The sequence below is a fragment of the Saccopteryx bilineata genome, chromosome X (assembly GCF_036850765.1).
Source record: "Saccopteryx bilineata isolate mSacBil1 chromosome X, mSacBil1_pri_phased_curated, whole genome shotgun sequence".
In the NCBI taxonomy this organism is placed as follows: Eukaryota; Metazoa; Chordata; class Mammalia; order Chiroptera; family Emballonuridae; genus Saccopteryx; species Saccopteryx bilineata.
The window spans coordinates 122119800-122140477 of record NC_089502.1 but is presented as its reverse complement, the minus strand read 5'-3'; the positions used below and the strand labels follow the sequence as shown (position 1 = coordinate 122140477).

The window sequence follows — 20678 nt, the reverse complement described above, 5'->3', positions numbered from 1 at the left end:
ACAGGTATAGTTTCAGTTATGCAAGATGAATGAGTTCTAGAGTTCTGTCAAAAAAAACACTGAACCCCTCTTTAACAATAGTGTATTGTGCATTTGAAAATTTAAGAGAGTATTCCCATGTTAAGCATTAAGCTGATTAAGTGCAGATATTTAGAAAAGATAATGCTTATCATGTTAATGGGTATGTAAATGGTGCAGCCACTATGGAAAAACACTATAGACTCAAAGTATCCCCAAAAATGGAGTCAGTCTCTTGAACAATGTCCCCGGCTCTCAGCTCTCAGCTCTCAGACATGCTAGACAGCCCAGCCACAGAGGAACCACGGACTCCTAACCCATGGGGTCCCACGGAGCCCAGCGTACACTCAGCTCTCAGGCACTCTGGACTGCCCTGTCATAAAGGACCCCTAAATTCAGCCATTGTGGTTTTGCGGAGGCCTGCAGTAGGCACCCTGGACAGCCCTGTGTCCTGCCTGAAAAGAACCATGGACTCCAAGCAGTGGGATTCCCAGAGCCCAGCCCTTGGCTTTCAGCCCTCAGGGATCCTGCAAAGCGCTGCGGGAAAGGACCCCTGCCTCCAGCCATTACAGTCCTTTAATACTTGGTGCCAGGTTCTCAGCCCTCAGGCGCCTTGGACAGCCCCGCAGGAAGGACCCACCGACTTGGCTAAGAGCCAGGGCCTTTTTCCACGCACTTGCCTTCGACTGTTGTCCAGTTGCTGGGTGCCGCGGATTCGCAGGACTCGCTTAGAGTCTAGGTAAGCCACCCCCAGTAGATTCAGCAGAAACCACCCGCACACATTATTCCCAGGCCCCCGGCTCTCAAAGGCCCCAGCAGGGCGGCCACACTGAATTCGGCCTGGAAGGTGTTAGCGAGCAGGCCTGGCAATATGGCGGTAGCCCCGGGTTTGTAGGTGGACATCCAGGTCTGAAGTGGGTTGAGGACGAGGGCCCTGGGTACTAAGAGCAGACCTTCCTCCATAGAAGGGGGCACATGGGAGCCACTCCTGCAGTCGGCTGCAGGAGGCGCCGGGCGAAGGAAACAAAAAAGTGAAGGAATATCCGCTCTGGAGGTAACTACGGAGTTGAGGGCTACAGCCCGCCAGTCGCAAGCTCAGCAGATGTGTCCGGGGCTCAGCACTCAGGCTGAGGTTACCCCTCATTTCCTCTGCGGTGGTCTCAGAGAGTTAAGGTCCTTGCTTTAGTGGAGGAAGCCCAATTCACAAAGAGGGACACAGCCCACAGCAGGATTTGGGTTGTGCCACTGTGAGAGGAAGGAGGACCCTTCCCAGAGTGCAGGGGGCCAGGTAAAGTCCTAGCCCTGTTCGCACGCCTCGCAGACATGGAAATATCGCCATGAAGAGCTGTACTCAGCTCTGGCCGCGGCTCAGTGGAGAGAGCATCAGCTCAGTGGAGAGAGCATCGCAGGGCTTATGAATGACACAGGTTCGACTCCCACTTAGGGCACGAAGTAAACGCGACCATCTGCTTCTCCCCCTCCCCATTCTCTCCCCCTCCTCTCCACAGCCAGTGGTTTGATTGGTTGCAGTGTACCCAGGCACTGAGTTGGAACAGTCTAACTAAGGTGGTAAAAGTAGTGCAGATGGGGTTGCCTGGTGGATCCTGGTGAGATGCATGCGGGAGTATGCCTCACTGTCTCTCCTCTTACCCCCCCAAAATAATAGTAATAATAAAAGTTTTAAAAATGTTGTACTCAGTTCTTCTCAGAACATTTCAGGGCGGTGACACATCAGGTCAAAAGGGGCAGCCTCAGGTCAGCAGAAAGAAGATTTCCCAATTGTGCCAGGTTTCACAGAGTCCCTTCAGTGCTTTGTGAATAGGCTACACATTAGCAGGTGGGGCCACAATGAATCCTGCCTGTCTTCCTCAAGAATTGATGTCGGGCCCTGGCCGGTTGGCTCAGCGGTAGAGCGTCGGCCTAGCGTGAGGAGGACCTGGGTTTGATTCCCAGCCAGGGCACACAGGAGAAGCGCCCAATTGCTTCTCCACCCCTCCCCCTCTCCTTCCTCTCTGTCTCTCTCTTCCCCTCCCGCAGCCAAGGCTCCATTGGAGCAAAGATGGCCCGGGCGCTGGGGATGGTTCTGTGGCCTCTGCCTCAGGCGCTAGAGTGGCTCTGGTCGCAACATGGCGACGCCCAGGATGGGCAGAGCATCGCCCCCTGGTGGGCGTGCCGGGTGGATCCCAGTCGGGCGCATTCGGGAGTCTGTCTGACTGTCTCTCCGTTTCCAGCTTCAGAAAAATGAAAAAATAAAATAAAATAAAAATAAAAATAAAAAAAGAATTGATGTCGGGCAGGGGTGCCTAACAGATCTTCCTGAGGCATAACACTGAAGTGAACGCCATAGACTGAGAGGAGAAATCATGACATTACCGTGAGTCCAATTATACCTTGAATTCAGATGCTATGTCAAACCAAGTACCTTAGGACCTAAACATGCCTGCAGCAGGCCTCACTCTTAGGAGACCAAGCTTGGTCAGATAAAGTCAACTTCAGTTCCTCCTACTAGGTCTGGGAGCTTGGCTCTTACTGGAAAGGATTTCTTTCTCTGAGCCCAATGGAGGAACCTGAGTCAATACTCAAAGAATCAACCAAGCCTGAATAAAAGAGACATTAAAGCATCCATTTCAACCATGTACCCTCACTGGAGAAATCTCAGGGAGGAGATGTCAGGTTGAGTATGCCACCTCACTAATTTGTTTTAGTTAGAAATTAAATTTAATGTGATATTCTTCCATAGGAATGTATATGTTTCAGGTAAACATCTCAATAGTATTTCAACTATTGATTGTGTTGTGTGCCCATCACCCAAAGTCAGATCATTTTCCGTCACTGTATGTTTGTTTCTCTTTACCCACCTTACTTCATATCAGAATTATAAGAAGTAATATTAGACTGAGGGTATGGCCACCACTCAGCCAAAGGGTACTTGTCTTTAACGTAGCCCAGGTGAGGCACGTGACTGACAACTGAGGATCCAGACACACTCAGGACACAAAGAACTCCTCTAAGCTGTGAACACTAGGTTTGTCCTGATAAAGAAGTGGACTGAGGCTCCCCTCCACTTCTATCTCCTGGATCCCAGAGAAAATAAAGGAGTTAACATCAGAGTAGAAGAAGTGAGTGTGCCCATGCTAAGCCCAGAGTTGACAGGATAATACTGCAGATGAACCGACAGTTCCCCAAATGCCAGAACAAAAGGACCCACAGTACATCACCTGCTGTCATCTAAGTAAGTTTAGATGGGGATGATAGCATGCAGCACAGCTCACGCTTAAGATCCTGTGTTTCCCTATATGTTTTTTTTTTTTTTTCACTTTTCTGAAGCTGGAAACAGGGAGAGACAGTGAGACAGACTCCCGCATGCACCCGACCGGGATCCACCCGGCACGCCCACCAGGGGACGACGCTCTGCCCATCCTGGGCTTCGCCATGTTGCGACCACAGCCGCTCTAGCGCCTGAGGCAGAGGCCACAGAGCCATCCCCAGCGCCCGGGCCATCTTTGCTCCAATGGAGCCTTGGCAGCGGGAGGGGAAGAGAGAGACAGAGAGGAAGGAGAGGGGGAGGGGTGGAGAAGCAGATGGGCGCTTCTCCTGTGTGCCCTGGCCGGGAATCGAACCCGGGTCCTCCGCACGCTAGGCCGACGCTCTACCGCTGAGCCAACCGGCCGGGGCTGTTTCCCTATATGGTTTTTAGGGGACAGAATGTCCAGGAAAACAGGAGCCCAGTGGGTTTCTAGGTTAATGTTCTCAAGATAGCCTGTAGAGGATGCCTTCCTTAAAGCCACAGTGCAAACTACCTGCTGAAGGTGCTCATTTGTCTCATTCTCCATCTATCAGGTGTCCAAATAACCTGTCCGTTCACCCACAGCTCTGTCTGCTGTCCTGAACAACAGCCGTCATGCCTCGTGGTCAGAAGAGTAAGCTCCGTGCTCGTGAGAAACGCCGCCAGAACAAATCTGAGCCCCAAAGTCCTGAGAGTGTTCAGGCGGCTGCAGGAGAGGAAGAAGAGGCTGCTTGCTCCTCCTCTTCTGTTTTCGGGGAAGCTTCCTCGAGCTCCACTGGTGCTGTCTCTCTGCAGGTGTCTCCCAGTGCTCCAGACACCACTGGTGCCACTGCAGGGGTTTCATGCAAAAGATCAGGAAAAGCCAAAGGCCGTGTTCACAAAAGTAAAAATGCCCCTCAGGCCTCAACTTCCACTGAGTTCTGGAACCCGGATCTTCTAACCAAGAAGGCGAGAATGGTGATGAAGTACGTGCTTTCGCAATATCATCTGAAGAAGCCCATTAAAAAGGCAGAAATGCTGAAGGTAGTCCACAAATGGTACAAGAAGGATTTTCCTGAGATCCTCAGGAGGGTCACTGAGCAATTGGATCTGATCTATGGCCTAGAATTGAAAGAAGACAAGCCCAACGGTACCGTCTACAACCTTACCGAAACTCCAGGTACTAGCAGTCTTAACAAGTGCTGGAGATTTCCTATAAAAGGAATTCTGATGCTTCTACTGGGTGTGATCTTCTTGAATGGCAAGTGTGCCTCTGAAGCAGAGATCTGGAAATTCCTGAATTTCATGGGCGTCTATGATGGAAAGAAACACTTTATCTATGGGGAGCCCAGAAAGCTTATCACCGAAGATTTGGTGCAGGAAGAATATCTGGTGTACCGGCAGGTGCCCTTCAGTGATCCTCCAGATTATGAGTTCCTGTGGGGTCCAAGAGCCGAAGCTGAGACCACCACATTGAAAGTGCTCGAGTTTTTCGCCAAGCTCAATGATGCTGATGTTACTGACTTTCCAATTCTGTATGCAAGGGCTTTGAGAGAGGAGGAAGAGAGAGCTCAAACCATAGCCCAAGCTGCATCCACATCCACAGCTGGCCCTCCTCCCGAGGCCAGTGGGAGCTCCAGTACCGCATCTAGCTGCGACCCACACCCTGAGTGACCTCGAGCTGGAGTCTTCACTTTTGCATTGAAAAGGCCTGTTAAGCAGTTTTCTAATATGCAAAATATCTTGTTGGCTTCTTTTTCTTTTGTTTGGTATTTTCAAGTAGTGTACTTTTAGCATATTTACTTAGATTCAAGATTATTACAGATCTCACTTTTATTGCCATTTACCAGGTTAAGAGTATTATTTTTGACATTTAAATTGAAATCCTTCGATGACTTTTCTGATCCAGTGCTGGATAACATGGTTTGAGGATAAGAGTATCCATTGAGATGTGAAAGAACTTTGCACTAAAATAGTTGGTAGCAATAGGCAGTAGATAGGTAAGTAGATAGATAGATTGATAGATAGATAGATACATAAATACATACATACAGATATGCTTTTTGACTATAGACATACACACAGGTACATAGAATAATATTGGCTAGTTTTTCATATATTTTAAATGACTGCTGCCATATGATATATTCATTTTGACTGTTCAACATAGTGATTAGGAATTTGCATAAGTTAAAAGTATTCACCCCTTTAAGTCTTGTCCTCATCTGATTCTTATGTAGCTGTTGCAATGTTAATAACTCTATTACCTGTATGTACCCAGCAGTATCTGTCATAGCCAAGATATGGAAGCAATCTAAGTGTCCATCTGTAGACAAATGGATCAAGATGTGGTGCATTGACAAAATTAGTCAATCGTTTGCCTTATTACATTTATTTAGTAAATTTGAAAGCAATATACCTGGATTTGTTTATGTTTTTCAAGGACGTTTGAGAATATAAATCATAGTGAATCCAACCTGTTCATTCATGGCTTTTATTTTTGACAATCATTAATTGAGTATCAGCTCTTTGGAAATATTCATGCTTGCACTGGGGATGTTTAGGCAAAGAAGACCCAGCCCCTACCCATAGATTGTAGGAGAACTATCATTGCAGAAGAAGGTGCACTACTCTATTAAGGAAAAAGTGAAAAGTAGAGTAAAGAGGGGGTGGAGGTAGCATATTACCTATTACCTTGTTTCATTTTTAAGCAGAATTTTGTTTCCTGAGAAGGTTTTTTTTTCTAAAACACGACATATTTTCTAACATGACACAGAAGTAAGAAAAAGTTCTCGCTGGATTGATAATAACATCTGAGTTCAGAGACAATCACAGTTATAATGGGCATTCTCTAAGGTCTCAGTAAAAGTCAGGCTCAGTGAAAAATGCTTTCCATATATCACGTATATCCCACTGGACACAAACAGAGCTTATCAGGGTCACTGTACAGGGAGAGCCTGAGGCTCGTAGACGTCAAGCTTCCTAATGTGCAAAATCCATGGGGCACATGGAGGGCAAGGTTGGAACTGGATTCCTGGTGTGAATTATGGTAAACCCACACTGGTCTACTTCCCCCACCCCGAGACACACCTCGAGCTTCTTATTTTAATTTTCTTCTCAGTACATGAAAATATATCTGAAGTGGTAAAAGGGATGGCCCTGTTCCCAAACTACTGGATTGGAAAACAGCCATAACAGGAAGAATGCCATTACAATTGAGAAGTAGAAATAAACAAATGAAAGTGACAGTATCTGTGACAGTATGATCATCTTCATTTCCAGTGTTCGATAATCTCAAAGATCAGGGGCTCTCAAAATTATCCAGGACAGCCCTTTCCCTATAGAAAGTAAGTCTATCAGAACAGAAGTTAGATGAGAATTCTCATCTGGATGACTAAGAGGAGTAGATAAAAGTATTTTTCTTCCCCAGACATCCCACCACCTGTTTGTAGACTCCTTTTTTGTGCTACAGTTTACTCCTGGACAGGGATCCATTCTCTGCAAGTGTGTTGTGGTTGCTGCTTCAGATTTTTTGGGTATGTTGTATTTATCAGAAAGCTTTTAATCCAAAAGATAGGAAGCAAGATGTAGCTGTCATATATGGGGCAGAGGAGACTAACACCCCATGATGTAGGTGGTCACAGGGTTACCTTCTCTATCTGCTCTCAGACATGAGGGTCTCAGAAACAGCTTCCAGGCTGAAAATACTCTCTCATTCTTCTGGCTTCTCAGGGGACTAACCTTAGTCTAATGGCAAGGCGCTCAGTTCAGTAGAAGAAGGAGTGTCAGGTTCTCACAGAAAAGACTGAGCCTGACCAGGCAGTGGCACAGTGGATAGAGCATCAGACTGGGATGCAGAGGACCAACATTCGAGACCCTGAGGTCGCTTGCTTGAGCGCGGACTCATCTGGTTTGAGCAAAGCTCTCCAGCTTGGACCCAAGGTTGCTGGTATGAGCAAGGGGTTACTTGGTCTGCCGTAGTCCCATGGTCAAGGCACATATGAGAAGGCAATCAATGAACAACTGAAGTGCTGCAACAAAAAACTGATGATTGATGCTTCTCATCTCTCTCTGTTCCTGTCTGTCTGTCCCTATCTATCCCTCTCTCAGACTCCCTCTCTGTCTCTGTAAAAAAAAAAAGTCAGTGATAAACTTATTGAGGATGATGGCAGGACCGAGGCTGAACAGCAGGATCCCATAAAGTTCTATCCCAGTTGTCAGTGATGTTCAACAATGTTATCTGTTTGAGGCTAACACTACAGTTCAGTTCAGGGCCCGGAATGTGTAGGTTTTGTCTGTAGGCTGAAGTCTCAGATCACAGAGTGGAGTCCCTGGAAGGGTGCAAATTCCAAGAAAATAACTTGCATAAGACCCTGGCCTGTTTTCTCAGTGGTAGTGTTGGCCCAGGATGTAGATGTCCTGGGTTCAATTCCCAGTAAGGACACAAAAAAGTGACCATCTGATTATACATCCCTCCCTTTTTCTCCCTTCTCTCTCTCTCCGCTCCTCCTATCATTGCTCGAGTGCTTTGAGCAAGTTGGCCATGGGCGTTGAGGTTGGCTCTATGGCCTGATGTCAGGTGATAAAATACCTCAGTTGCCAAGTAACGGAGCAGCGGCCCCGGATGGGCACAACATCTCCCAGAAGGTGGTCAGCAGGGTAGATACCTGACGGAGCACATTCAGGAGTCTATCTCACTGCTGCTCCGCCTCTCACATAATAGAAAAAAAAAGAAAAATAAATAACTTCAAAGAAAACCAGTTAACTCAGAATTGACAGAGGTACAACGAAACTCTCCTCTGCTGTTATCCCTGGGAGACACAGGCAAAGTAGGCGGGATCAAGTCCCCCTTAGATTTGCCTGCTGGGTCTCAGAGAGAAGTGAGGGTTGATATACAGACTGGATCTTCAGCAGAGCAGAATCCCAGGCATGACAGGGACATGGCTAAAACCCTGAATGAGCAATGAGGCAACAAAGTGCTCCACAAGAGGTGCATCTTTAGAATGTTCTGCTCTGTAGTTCTAAAGAGGTCAAAGGAGCAGCTTCCAGACAAAGGTTACCTCTCATTTCATGAAAAAGGGTGGTCTATGATACTTAATCCTGCAGTGAATGGGACAAACCCCATAGAGCAGAGGGAGATACCCAATTTCTAATAGGATTCAACATGATAACATGGAGTAACATGAATGGATCTTTCCCAGAAAAAGGAGGTCACTGAGAGCCCTGTCCTTGTTGTCAGACCTGTGACTATGGCACTACTCATGGTGGCATGGTGAGTCCTACTTTCTCCCAGAGATCTCATGGAGGTGAGGAATGTCATCCAAGTCGGCAGTCACAGGTCAGCAGAAGTGAATTTTCCAGATTGTGCCAGAAACCAAGGTAAGGATGCTGAAGACTGAAATGACAGCTCATCCCGTAAGAGTGGGGCAGCACAATCCCATTTTGGGAGCTTGGAGAGACCATGGGCTGCTGTGACCACATGAGGCACAGGTCACTTCTTCCTAGGGCATCTCAGCATATTGGGTGCCTTAGTAGGGAAAGGATGAGCCTCAAAACAAGACAGAGGAAATCTTCAGATTATGCAGGGATCAGGAGGGGACAGTGAGGAGCACTGTGTGGACACACACCCTGTGTCATCCGTGCCGTACAGGATCTTCCCCAGCCAGCTCTAGGAGCTCCCAGGCAGCGATGTCACCCAGAGGGACCCATCAGTTCCCATTAGAGAGTAACATGAAAGTGAGGGTTGGGTCTGGGGGTGGTGATCACAAGTCAATGAAGGGAAAAACACTAGGCCTGTCTGGCATTCAAATTGAGGAGCTGAGCTGGGTCCTTGAGTGGCACCATCCTTCATTGGGCCGGAACCTGCTGCCAGAGCTTTCATTCTTCTGCCTCCATAGACAGGTGTGAGCAGATAAGGTCAACTTTACCCACTCCTTTTCGGTCATAGGAGGTGTAAGCCTTACTATGAGGACAGAAGCCTCAGGTCAAGATGGAGGGCAGCCCCAGGCCATCTCAGGAATCAAATTTGGGGACCTGAATGTAGACCACTGGGTTCATCTAACCATAAATAGGAGGAAAAGCAGAGGGTGGACTTACTGGACTGGGCATCTCTCAAAGGCAGGACCCTGATGAGGACTAAGTGTAGTGCCCACAGCATAAAAAATAAAATTTCCTCTACTGTCATCCCAGGGACACCCCTGGCAAAGATATCAGGATGGTTTGAGCCTGCGAAGTCTCAGGGAGGAGAGGGCTTCGGGGTAATGTGGGTGGTCTCCCTTTTGCAGAGAGAGGGACTGGGTCTCTAACAAGGACCACCCATGTGAAGACACTGAGTGTTATGAGGGAACCCCTCAAATAGCAGAGGTAGCCACATAGAGTTCAGTTCTTTTCCTATCCCTGGGAGACCCAGAAGAGCTGCCTCTGCGGAGTGCACGAATTCTACCAGTGTGGTTCAGGGAGGGAAGGGCCTTGCGCCATAGGATTGAACCCACGTTTGCAAAGAGAGGAGTGTTTTACACAGGTGAGCAAGGCGAGGACACTCAGTGCTAAATGAGGGGCTCTCTCACAAAGAGCAGGGACCTCACAGAGTTGCGGCCCTCTGGGCAGGACTGTAAGGCCCGTGGAGTGCGCTAGCAGTGCGTCCTGACTGCCCCATTGGTACTAGGGTAAGTGCGGACATTGATTGCAGCTGGACATATCGTGGGACAAGAGGAATGCGTCCAGGCTCTGAACACACAAGTCTGAGGACCTTAAGTGAGGACCTTGAGCCCACTGACTCTTGACAAACGGGGTCCCACAGAGCCCCGCCCTGCTCTCAGCCCTCAGGCACCATGGACAGCCCTGCCGGAAAGGACTTAAAGAATCCCAACAAATGGGGTCCCTCGAACACTGCCCCCAGACTTCAGCCCTCAGCTCTCAGGCATGCTAGACAGAGCAGCCAGAGGGGAACCATGAACTCCTAACCAGTGGGGTCTCACAGAGCCCATCCTCTGCTCTCAGCTCTCAGGCACCCTGGACTGCCCTATCAGAAAGGACCCCTAAATTCAGCCATTGGGGTCCTTGGGAGGGCCGCACTCAGCACCCTGGACAGCCCTGCCTGAAAAGACCCATCGACGACAAGCAGTGGGTTCCCATGAGCCACAAACTGGGATATCAGCCTTTAGCTATCCTGGAAAACTGGCGGGAAAGGACCTCCCGCCTCCAGCCATTTCAGTCCTTCCAAACTTGGTGCCAGGTTCTCAGCCCTCAGGCACCGTGGACAGCCCTGCCTGAAAGGACCCATCTTTTTGGCTAAGAGCCCAGGACCTTTTTCCACGCGCTTGCATCCAACAGTTGTCGGGTTGCCGGGTATCGCGGAATCGCGGGATTGACTTCGAGTCTAGGTAAGCACCCCACAGTGGATTCTGCAGAAACCACATCCCCACATGACGAAGGTGCGCCCCCACTTATTCCCAGGCCTCTGGCTCTCAGAGGCCCCAGCAGGGCGGCCACACTGACTTCGGCCTAGAAGGTGTTAGCGAGCAGGCCTGGCAATATGGCGGTAGCCCCGGGTTTGTAGGTGGACATCCAGGTCTGAAGTGGGTTGAGGACGGGGGCCCTGGGTACTAAGAGCAGACCTTCCTCCATAGAAGGGCGTACATGGGAGCCACCCTGCAGTCGGTTGCAGAAGGAACTGGGCGAAGGAAACAGAAAAGCGAAGGAACATCCGCTCTCGAGGTAACTACGGGAGTTGAGGGCTACAGCCACCGACCACTCAGAAGCTCAGCAGATGCGGCCCAGGGCACAGCACTCAGTGATCCCTCGCTTCCTCTGCTGATGGACTCAGAGAGTTAAAGGCTTTAGTTTGGTGGAGAAAATCCAATTCACAAAAAGGGACACAGCCAACAGGAGGATTGGGGTTGTGACACTGTGAGAGGACGAAGGATCCCTCTCAGAGTGCACAGGGCCATGTAAAGTCCCAGCCCTGTTTGCAGGCCTCACAAACTTGGCCATATCGCCATGAAGAGTTGTACTCAGTTTTGGCCGTGGCTCAGTGGATAGAGAATCGCAGGGCTTATGAAGGTGACAAGTTCCACTCCCAGTTAGGGCACGGAGTAAACGATATCATTTGCTTCCCCCCTCCACCTTCTCTCCCCCTCCTCTCCGCAGTCAGTGGTTTGATGGGTTGCAGTGTGCCCAGGCACTGAGGATAGCTGGGTTGCAGCTGTCAGTCTCAGGTGCTAAAAATAGCATATACAAATTTGCCGGGTGGATCCTGGTAAGGGTGAAGCAGTCGGCCTCAGTATCTTTCTTCCTCTCATGTAAAAAAATGATAATAAGGAAAAACAAAAGTGTCGTACTCAGTACTTCTCAGGCCATCTCTGGGAGGTGACACATTAGGTTGAAGGGGAACCTCACCTCAACAGAAGGAGGATCTCATGTTTATACCAGCTTTCAGAGAGTCCCTTGAGGGCTTTGGGAATTGGCCACTCATTACCAGGGGGGCCACAACAATCCTGCCTTTCTTTCTCAAGCACTGATGTAAGGCAGGAGTATTTAACAGATCTCCCTGAGGCATAACACTGAAGTGAAAACCTTAGACTGAGAGGAACAATCCTAGATCAACACAGGGACAAATCATGACATCAGCATGAGACTAATTATATCCTGAATTCGGTTGCTTTGTGAAACCAACTGCCTTAGGACCTAAACATGCTTACAGCAGGCCTCACTCTAGGGAGACAACGTTTGGTTATATAAGGTCAACTTCATTTCCTCTTATTGGTTCTTACGGAGCTTGGCTCTTACTGGAAAGGATTTCTCTCATCCCCCAATTTAGGAACCTGAGGGCATCCTCAGAGAACCAACCAACCTTGAATAAATGAGGCATTAAATCATCCATTTCAACCAAATACCATCACTTGAGGAATCTCAGGGAGGACCTGTCAGGTTGAGCATCCCACCACAGTTCTTTTTCTTAGTTAGGAATTAAATTTAATGGGGTGGTGTAAAGCCAGGAGCCAAGGCCAGAGCCACTATCAAAGCAGCCGCCCGGCCCATGCAGGTTCGCATTGGATTCGGACAGTCAGCAAAGAAACAGCGGAGCCAAAAATTGATACGCCATAGTCTTTAATTCTAGCTTGCACCCGGCGGGCAAGTAAAAATACACACTGGGCTCCAAAACCCAGTCACATTCAGTGCTCACAAAGCTACTGACTTATCAGAGTTTCCTAGAATCAAAGGTTTATAGCTCACCAGCCTTATTCACCTCTGTTCCCCATCACCTTCCTTATCCCAAATACAAACTGTACAAACTGGCATCTCACTCAGCACTCCGCCATCTTCGCTGCTTCTCCTGGCCTACTCCACGTGGCCTCCTTCTGCTCTCTGCTCTGTTCTCTCTTCTAATCATCCAGGAACCAAGAGCACCCCCATTTTATATTGTAGCTTCACAACCTCTAATCCAATATACAAAATAGGGAAGTCTCTAATACAGTCACTTCTCTGAGGCATGATTGGATTGTACCACCCCACATCAAAAAAAGGTGGGAAAGGCTTAATCCCAAAACCAAGCCCCAGGCTACAAGGATTCTCAACACACATTAATATCACATGGGCGACGGCCTCACGTGGGCAGCGGAGCAATCTTTAACAAAGTGAGCATAATACATTTTATCTGCCCAACAGGTGGTATTCATCCTTAAGAATTCATAGGTTTCAGTTATACATCTCTATAGTACTTGAACTATTAAATGAGCTGTGTTCCCATCACCAAGTCACATCATTTTCAGTCACTATACTTGTTTCTCTTTGCCCCATCACTTTATTTGAGATCAAGGGGAGGTAAAATCATTAGAGTAAAGCCAGTAACCACATCGACCATCACAGCCGCCTGCTCTGTGCAAGTTTGCATTTGATTCAGACCGACTATAATGAAACAACAGAGCCAAGAACTGGTGGGCCATTACCTTTAATCCTAGCTTGCACCCGGTAGGCGAGAAATACAGTGGGAAAACACTTCCCTTTCTATTCAGGGCTCCCAAAGCCACTACCTCATCCAAATACTGTATTCCAAGAATCAAAGGCCCCGCCAGCCTTATTCACCTCTGTTCCCCATCTTCTTCTCTTTGCACTAACTCTGCACAAACTGGCTTCTCTCAGCACCCTGCCATCTTGGCTGCCTCTCCTCTGCAATGCTGATGGCAGGGTCTGAGAGAGAGATCCCACTTCTGCCTTATTTTATAGTGTAGAAATTAAATCCTTTAAGCCAATATACAAATTAGGAAGTCTCTTATACAAAGCCACTTATCTGAGGCGTAAATGGAATTCCTCATGAGAGTGCACCCCCCTCATGCAACAGTCAAGGGTGTGGGGGAAAGCTTGGTTTTTAGAAGATCTTAGTATTAGAAGGATGTTGAAAAGATCTTAGTATTAAAAGGCTGGGAAAGGCTCAGTTTTAAACTAAGCCTTAGGCTATAAGGACCTTGCCAGCTTACAGCCTGTCTCCCACACCCAATGCAAACTATAAGTGAGCAAACAGATATACCATATTTACAAACTTATTTGACTAACAATTAGTCTGAGGCGCCAGCCACCTGTCAGTCAAAGGAAAGTAGACTTATAGGAAGCCAAGGCATGTGTCTGACAACTGAGGATCCAAACAAACTCACGACACAAAGGACTCCATTAAGCTCTAAGCACTGGGTTTCCCCTGATAAAGAAGTGGACTGAGGCTCCCCTCCACTTCTATCTCCTGGGTCCCAGGGAGCATGAAGGTGTCAGCCTCAGAGTAAAAGAAGTGAGGGTGCCCATGCTATGCCCAGAGTTGACAGGATAGTACTGTGGATGAACCGGCAGTACCCCACATGCCAGAACAAAGGGACCCACAGTACATCACCTGCTGTCATGTGAGTAAGTTTGGATAGGGATGGTAGCAGCAGCACAGCTCACTCTTAAGATCGTGTGTTTCCTCTACGTGGTTCTTAGGGGACAGAATGTTCAGGAAAACAGGAGCCTATTGGGTTTCTAGGGTAATGTCCTCAAGATTGCCTATAGAGCCTGCTTCAGTAAAAACACTGTGGAATCTACCTGTTGAAGGTGCTCATATCATCTCATTCTCCATCTACCAGGTGCCCAAATACCCTGTCTGTTCACCCACAGCTCTGTCTGCTGTCCTGAACAACAGTCATCATGCCTCGTGGTCAGAAGAGTAAGCTCCGTGCTCGTGAGAAACGCCGCCAGAACAAAGCTGAGGCCCAAGTTCCTGACAGTGTTCAGGCCGCTGCAGGAGAGGAAGAAGAGGCTGCTTGCTCTTCCTCTACTGTTTTCGGAGAAGCCTCTTTGAGCTCCACTGGTGCTGTCTCTCTGCAGGTGTCTCCAAGTGCTCCAGACACCACTGGTGCCACTGCAGGGGTTTCCTGCAAAAGATCAGGAAAAGCCAAAGGCCGTGTTCAGAGAAGTAAAAATGCCGCCCAGGCCTCAGCTTCCACTGAGAGCTCTGCCCCAGATCTTCTAACTCAGAAGGCGATTCTGCTGGTAGAGTACCTGCTAGGTCAGTATCAACTGAAGAAGCCCATTAGAAAGGCAGAAATGCTGAAGGTAGTCCGCAAATGGTACAAGAAGGACTTTCCTGAGATCCTCAAGAGAGCCACTGACCGCATGGACCTGATCTATGGCCTAGAATTGAAAGAAGACAAGCCCAACGGGAATGTCTACAGCCTTTTCGAACCTCCAGGTGCTGGCAGTCTTAACAAGTGCTGGAGATTTCCTAGGAAAGGAATGCTGATGCCTCTGCTGGGTATGATCTTCTTGAATGGCAACTGCGCCTCTGAGGTGGAGATCTGGGAATTCCTGAATATTATGGGCGTCTATGAGGGTGAGTATCACTTCGTCTTTGGGGAGCCCAGGAAGCTTATCATGCAAGATTTGGTGCAGGAAGAATATCTGCTGTACCTTCAAGTGCCCTACAGTGATCCTCCATGTTATGAGTTCTTCTGGGGGCCAAGAGCAGAAGCTGAGATCACCAAGATGAAAGTCCTGGAGTTTCTGACCAAGTTCAATGATTCTATCACCACTGATTTTCCACTCCTATATGAAGAGGCTTTGCAAGAGGAGCAAGAGAGAGCTCAAACCAGAGCCCAAGCTGCATCCACATCCACGGCTGGCCCTCCTGCCGAGGCCAGTGGGAGCTCCAGTACCGCATCTAGCTGCGTCCCGCACCCTGAGTGACCTCAAGCTGGAGTCTTCACTTTTCTGTTGGAAAGGCCTGTTAAGCAGTTTTCTAATATGCATAACATCTTGTCTTATCTTTGTGGGTTGTTCTTTTCATTTTCAATTAGTAGTTTACTTTTGACAGAATGTTTACTTAGTTTAATAATGACATGGATTGCACATTTATTGCTTTTTATCGGGTAACTAATAAGGATATTGTATTTGATATATGAATTGGAAATACTCCAAAAAATTTTTGATCCAATACAAGATAACTTGGCTTTAGGATAAGGACATCTTTTGAGATATGAAAGAACTTCACACTAAAATAGTTGTTAGCAAAAGGCAGTCCATGTGTAAGTAGATAGATAGATATATAAATAGGTTGATAGAATGATAGATACATAGATAACATATATAGATACATAGGTACTATAAAGTTGGCCAATTTTTAATTTATTTTACCATATATTATATTGATTTCAATTGTTCTGCATAGCGATTAGACTTTTTCACACCTTAAATGTGTTCAACCAGTTAAGTCCAGTACTTAGTACTTATCTGAACCTTACGTAGTTATTACAATGTTATTAACTATATCTATTACCTATATGTACCAGGCATTATCTGTTACTCCCAAGATATGTAAACAAACTAAGTGTCCATCTGTAGACCAATGCATAAAGAAGATTTGTGGCATTGTTAAAATTGGTCATTTCATGTTTGCCTTACTTCATTTAGTCTTTTCATTGTAAATTTGAAAGCTATATACCTGGATTTGCTTATGTTTTTTAAGAATGTTTGAGAATATAAATCATAGTGAATCTGGCTTCCTGGTTCATGGCTTTTATTTTGTGTAATCATTACTTGAGCGTCAGCTCTTCAGAAAACTTCATGCTTCCACTGGGGATGTTTAGGCAGCGAAGATGTGGCCCCTACCGATGCAATTATAGGTTGTAGGAGAATCAATCATTGCAGAAGAAGGTGCAGTACTCTCTATTATGAAAAAGGTAAAAAGAAGAGTAAAGAGGGGATGGAGGTAGCATATTACCATATTACCTTGTTTCATTCTAAACAGCATTTCATTTCAAGAGAAGCTTTTCCTTTCCTAAAACACGACATGACTTAGATGTAAGAAAAACTTTTATGGATTGGTGATAACATCTGAGTTCAGAGATAATCAGAGTAATAACTGGCATTCTCTAAAGTCTCAATACAGGTCAGGCTCAGTGACGGATGCTTTCCATACATCACGTATATCATGGCGGTCCCACAAGACAGGGCTCATGAGACTCACTGTACAGTGCAGTGCCTGACGCTGATAGAGTTAGGGCTTCGTTATGTGCCAAAATCCATAGGGCTCACAGAGGGCAAGGCTGGACCTAGATTACAGGTGTAAATAATGGTTAACCCACAGTGATCTACTTACTCCACCCCCAGACACACCCTGTGCTTCTTATTTTAATTTTCTTGTCAGTACATCAAAATATGTCTGAAGTGATAAAAGGAATGGCCCTGTTCCCAAACTACTGGATTGGAAAACAGCCATAACAGGAAGAATGCCATTATAATTGAGAAGTATAAATAAACAAAACAAAGAGACAGTGTCTGTGACGGTATGATCATTTCCAAGTACAAAACTTTCATGGGGTCCTGTCTATTTGGCTTTCCAGTAGAGTCAGCTCAGCATGTGGTTGTCCCAAGTTTGATTCTTGGTCAAGGAACACTGGAAAAGTGACCCATCTCCTTCTCTATCCCTCCCTGTCCCTATACTCCATCTCTCTTTCTCTGTGTCCCTCCCACAACCATGGATGAAGTGGTTCGAGCAAGTTCACCTGGGCACTGAGGATGACTCTATGGTCCCACCACAGCTGCTAAAATACTTCAGTTTGTGAGCAAAGAGGCAGCAGCCCCAGACTGGCACAGCATCTCCTGGTAGAGGGCCTCCAGTAAGATCCCAGTCAGGGCCCTGGCCGGATGGCTCAGCGATAGAGCGTCGGCCTAGCGTGTGGAGGACCCGGGTTCGATTCCCGGCCAGGGCACACAGGAGAAGCGCCCATTTGCTTCTCCACCCCTCTGCCGCGCTTTCCTCTCTGTCTCTCTCGTCCCCTCCCGCAGCCAAGGCTCCATTGGAGCAAAGATGGCCCGGGCGCTGGGGATGGCTCTGTGGCCTCTGCCCCAGGCGCTAGAGTGGCTCTGGTCGCAACATGGCGACGCCCAGGATGGGCAGAGCAGCGCCCCCTGGTGGGCAGAGCATCGCCCCTGGTGGGCGTGCCGGGTGGATCCCGGTCGGGCGCATGCGGGAGTCTGTCTGTCTCTCCCTGTTTCCAGCTTCAGAAAAATGGAAGAAAAAAATAAATAAATAAAGATCCCAGTCAGGTTCATGTGGAATTCTGTCTCTCTGGCTCCCTCCTTCTTACTTAAAAATAAATTTTTTTAATATATAAATAGGGACTTGTAGAAAATCAAATTAACGCACAGTTGACATGGATACAATTAATCTCACCTCTGATGTTATCCCTGGTAGACACAGCAAAAGCAGGCGGGCTCAAGTCCCCCTTAGATTCTGCATGCAGGGTCAAAGAGAAGTAGCATTGGTTACACACTAGATCTTCAGCAGATAGTGGAAGCCAGGCATGACAGGGATGCCTAACATTCTGTATCAGGAGTGAGGCAAGCAAGGGTTCCTCAACAGATAGACATCTTTAGAATTCCTGCTCTGTAGTTGGACAGAGAAGGTGAAAGGCGTAGCTTCCAGACAAAGGTCTCCCCTCATTTCTTGATAAGGGGTGGACTCCGAGACTTAATCCTTAGTTGAGTGGGAGAAACCCCATAGAGCAGAGGGAGGATACCCGGTTTCTAATCTGATTGAACATGATAACATGGTAAAACTTCCGGAAAGAAAGAAACCACTGAAAGCCCTGTCCTTGTCAGACCTGTGACTATGGCACTACTCATGGTGGCATGATGGTCCTACTTTCTCCCAGAGATCTCATGGAGGTGAGGAAGTCATTCATGTCGGCAGTCACAGGTCAGCAGAAGTGAAATGTCCAGCTTGTGCCAGAAACCAAGGTTAGGATACTTAAGACTGAAAGGACAGCTCATCTCATAAGAGTGGAGCAGCACAGATCATATTTTAGGAGCTCGGAGAGAACGCGGGCTGCTGTGACCACATGCGGCACAGGTCACTTCTTCCTAGGGCATCTCAGCATATTGGGGGCTTAGTAGGGAAAGGATAAGCCTCGAGTCAAGGCAGAGGATATCTTCAGATTATGCAGGGATCAGGAGGAGGACAGTGAGGAGCACTGTGTGGACACACACCCTGTGTCATCCGTGCCGTACAGGATCTTCCCCAGCCAGCTCTAGGAGCTCCCAGGCAGCGATGTCACCCAGAGGGACCCATCAATTCCATCTAAGGAGTAACATGAAAGTGAGAGCTGTTCTGCGGGTGGTGGTCACAAGTCGACAGAGGGAAGAACACTAGGCTTGCCCAGCTTCAAATTGAGGAGCTGAGTTGGGTCCTTGAGTGGCACCATCCTTCATTGGGCCGGAACCAGCTGCTAGAGCTTTCATTCCTGTGCCTCCATAGACAGGTGTGGGCAGATAAGGTCAACCTTACCTCCTCTCTCCGTCACCGGGCAGTGTAGGCCTTACTATGAGGACAGTGGCCTCAGTTCAAGAAGGAGGACAGCCCCAGGCTTTCAGGAATCATATTTGGAATCCTGAGGGTAGACGAAGGGGTCCATCTAAGCATGAACATGGTTAACAGAGAGTCATGCCCCAGCCTTTGACACCTAAGCCTTAGAGAGCTCAGACATAGTTACCCTGTGAGGTTTCCTCACACTCTTTACATCAGATCTAAGGGAGGTAAACTTTTTGCTTGAGAGTGAGGCATGTAGGAATCTGAAGGGAAGGATATGATAAATGCCAGCATAGTTTTTCATTTTAGTACAAACGTTCCACCAGTCCAAGACAAGGCTTATCAAATTTACTGCGCAGTTGAGTCTCACACACACAGGTTAATAAGTTTTCAAAGCACACATGGCTGGTAGGTGACAGGGACTGAATCCCATACTCATCCATTCCTCCAAGCCTGAGGCCAAAATTAATTCATGTTTTTTTAATTCTTGTAAAATGATTCTCAAGCAATAAGAAGAAGGGCTTTCTGTGGCCTAGCTACTGGGCTGAAATACATAGCCAGATGAAAATAATGCCAGAATGAATGTGAGGTACGCATAAGAGGAGCAAAAGAGAGAACCTTTGCTGACAATAAGATCGGGTACAGATGTGATTTCAGATCACATCAAATATCAGGGACTCCAAATATGTATCTAGATTCAGACACTACTTTGTATAGAGAAAGTCCGTTAGAACAGAATTTACAAGGGAACTTGAGTCTGGGGAAGACAAAAAGTGGATTAGATGTTTTATTTCCCTTTCAGCCCACCGCCTGTGCTCCCGATTTGTGCTGTGGATTTCCCACATCACATCAGTCCCAGGACAGGCACCCATTCTCTGCACGACTTGGAGTAGGGAAACTGATGCCAGTCTCGCTAGGGCATCTTCAGTCCCCCCCTTGACAGCTTTTGCCAGTGAGGTTTCCTGACCGGTCACTTGGTGAGCCAGGAGGAGGAAAACCAGCAGCAGGAGTACTTGGGTGTGTGCCAGCACCCAGGCCAGGGTGGCGGCACATCCTCATTGTGCCCGACGGACACTGAGCTCTCCTGTGTCCTGCCCCACTTCTCTGCCTCTGCCCACTTCAGTGTCTCCATACAGCTCCGGCCACGAGCAAATGCATGAGCTTGTGGAAGTGTGCCCTCAGCACAGTGGTGGTGTGCGACACTGAGGCTTCACGGAGAGGATACCGCCAAATGCGTTCCACCCTCACTGAGAAGGATGTCTTCAGGCCCCTATTTCCCCCTACCAAGAAGTAGTAGGGTAGGATTGCTGACCCATGGCTGGATCAGAGGGAGCACCCAGCTGGACCAGCTGGCCCTCCTAAACTCCCCTCTAGCCTCAGCTGCCTGGACTTCACTATTTTAACCACCAACTCCCTGGACCAGATGAACATGGCCAGTCTAGTTCCAAAAGACGTCCCAGCACACACTGAAAAGAGGAAGCTTCTCTCCCTTCTACTGCCTAGCTGCTCCTGGAAGACTTGGGCACACTGCCCCCTGCCCCATTTTGAGCAGAAGCAGTTTGTGCT

General features: G+C 47.8%; 2 protein-coding genes across 2 annotated transcripts; both read left to right on the top strand.

The window, feature by feature from the left end:
* Window positions 1-3919: 3919 nt before the first annotated feature.
* On the top strand, window positions 3920-4957 carry LOC136317826 (melanoma-associated antigen B4-like). The gene has a single exon (XM_066250550.1). The coding sequence runs from the start codon at window positions 3920-3922 to the stop codon at window positions 4955-4957; it is 1038 nt and encodes a 345-aa protein (XP_066106647.1).
* Window positions 4958-14452: 9495 nt separating this feature from the next.
* Window positions 14453-15490, top strand: LOC136317825 (melanoma-associated antigen B4-like). The gene has a single exon (XM_066250549.1). It carries the CDS (start codon window positions 14453-14455, stop codon window positions 15488-15490), a length of 1038 nt encoding a protein of 345 aa, XP_066106646.1.
* The last annotated feature ends 5188 nt before the right edge of the window (window positions 15491-20678 follow it).

What these genes read in the sequence shown, in the direction of transcription:
- LOC136317826 (XM_066250550.1), top strand. Translation starts at nt 3,920, where the DNA reads ATGCCTCGTGGTCAGAAGAGTAAGCTCCGTGCTCGTGAGAAACGCCGC.
- LOC136317825 (XM_066250549.1), top strand. Translation starts at nt 14,453, where the DNA reads ATGCCTCGTGGTCAGAAGAGTAAGCTCCGTGCTCGTGAGAAACGCCGC.